A 2,248-nucleotide genomic window follows, 5' to 3' on the forward strand; every position below is an offset into this window, starting at 1 on the left:
GTGGAGTCGACCCCATGTGGAGTCGACCCCATGTGGAGTCGACCCCATGGCTGAAATTTTTTTTGAAGTTTTCCTAAAATTTTAATGACAATTTTGGAGCAAGTCTAGGATTATATTAGAAAGATCACCACTCCAGCATCACTACAATAAAATAAGAAAAAGAAAATTCAGAAAACAAGTGTCAATCACTTGTCAAACAAAGAACGTTAATAACTCTGATTATTGTTGTGACTGTATTTCCTTCCATACTTTGTTCAGTCAGAGGGATCTGGGAGTAGCTGGCTCTGAAGCCGGGGAAGTTCTTCTCCTCGCTGGTGACCAGAGTCAGCAACATGACGTTCCCAGAGGACAGGAAGGACAGGGAGTTATGATGGTATCCGCACTGTCTGAAGAGGGAGCACAGAAATGTGGAGTTGTTAGTGCTGAAACTTTATTTTTCCCTCTCATCTAACTCAGATCTGATCTTCTATAAAGTCCTTTTGAAAGTAGTACTTTAATAAAGTACTAGTTTGCGTCTCACTCTGTCAGGACTCGGGTCTCTATCGTAGCCAGGGAGTCGTAGATTTTGATGAAGTCATGTTGGCAGTCGTCCTCCAGGATCAGAGTGTGGAAGTCCAGTCGGACTCGGTGGCCGGGGTCGGCCCTCAGCGTCCACTGCAGGTAGACGTTTGGTGGGTACGAAGAGTCTGGAAACCCCGGAGACTGGACGATTCCCGCTTCTTTGACATGGATGTTGAACGACTTTTTCACTGAATATATAACAAAAAGAAAATGTTTTTTTCTGAATGCCGCTAAAATACCAATGCAACGGGATCTTATAACATACGTTTACATGACGTAAAGTTTTTGAGTCTTGTCAGATGTGGAACAGCACACAGAAGAAACAATGAGTTTCCAAATGCCTTATTGTGGGTTTTTTCTAATCTCCCTTGTTGGCTTGAGCCCCGGAATAACAGCTATATTTTTACATAAACAAAAATTCACATTTTTGTGATGTCACCTTCTGAGTGAATATAACTTAACCACAATTGAAAAAGGAAACTTTGAAAGCACAGCCACATATATTTAACACACTGGGATTGTTTCAGTCTCGAGGTTGAAGTGCCGGAGACTAGAACGATGCCTCTGTCCTTTTTTGGAATATCTTTACATCAAACGAACTTGATATAAACATAAAACTAAAACACATAACTTCTATTAATAGGAATAAACAGTTCTCACCAAATAAAGTGGTCCTTGTCATGCGTGGGTCTATAGCTGTGAACAGAAAGATAAACCAAAAAAACTCTTTATTTAAATAAAATGTATGTTGTTTCCAAAACATTTAATACTTTTAATTTTATATTTATAGTTGCCCGTTTAAATCTAATATTAGATATAATAATTAGTGCTTATGAAACAAATTGAACATTTTAAAATCAGACTTATATTACTTAATATTTACAACATCTCTGTTCTTTGTTGGACAGTGTATGTCCTCTGTGCTGCAACACTGCCACCTGCTGGTCACTGAGTTATAAACCTCTGCAGCTCCATGAAATCACTTCTTAACATTCCTGCAGGGCATTTATTAGTTAAGTTCATCAGTATAAAAGCAATGTCCTACAATTCTGACACATTCAAGCTCAATATTTGTGATTTACACAATCCATTTTGGAACTTATTAACCTTTTATTGACCCTTGATCCCTGACCTACAGCTTGACATGACCTACATTTTGAAGAATCTGCAAGGTTGTGATATACAATGAGACGTCAGCAGGAGGTTTGTTTGACTGTTTGGTAGGCGAGGCAGCTGGACTCGCAAGATCACAAAATCGCTATCAGCTATTGGGGTGGGTTTGTTAAACACCACTGCAGCTGCTGAAGCGGTTAATGATGGTTATCATTGAAATGTCTGAGCGGTCAGACCTCGTGAGATGACGCTGTTGACGCTCAGAGGGTCGGTGGGTTTCAGCAGCACTCGTCCGTGTCGACCCTGCTGACTTCCTGCCGGCGGCTCCAGAGATTCGACGGCTTCGTCCAGCGAGGCCTCCTGGTTGATGTGGACGTCAAACTCTGACTGGTAATACGCCACGATGCCGTCACCTCCGCCGTCTCCCTCACTACAGGAACACAGATTAGCGTCAGTTCTCATATTCATATAATATCATATGTTAGATAACAGTATAGATAATTTAGGAAAATGCTGTTATTCTCTTTCTTTCTGCAGGTGAGATTTTCAGATGGACATCAGTCTCATGTGTTCA

The 2,248-nt window shown here is 40.8% G+C and overlaps 1 protein-coding gene across 1 annotated transcript in view; it reads right to left on the minus strand.

Annotated features, from left to right (window-relative positions):
• Window positions 1-2,248, minus strand: part of LOC118325038 (suppressor of tumorigenicity 14 protein homolog) — a gene marked incomplete in the record, with an annotated part of 13,005 nt that overhangs the window by 6,436 nt on the left and 4,321 nt on the right. Inside the window, 4 exon segments of the mRNA XM_035657597.1 lie at window positions 250-386; window positions 521-749; window positions 1,222-1,257; window positions 1,911-2,104. Of these exon segments, the coding sequence (XP_035513490.1) occupies window positions 250-386; window positions 521-749; window positions 1,222-1,257; window positions 1,911-2,104 (596 nt within the window).

The sequence above is a fragment of the Morone saxatilis genome, unplaced genomic scaffold (assembly GCF_004916995.1).
Source record: "Morone saxatilis isolate NCDOM2014 unplaced genomic scaffold, NCSU_SB_2.0 Contig15, whole genome shotgun sequence".
In the NCBI taxonomy this organism is placed as follows: domain Eukaryota; kingdom Metazoa; phylum Chordata; class Actinopteri; family Moronidae; genus Morone; species Morone saxatilis.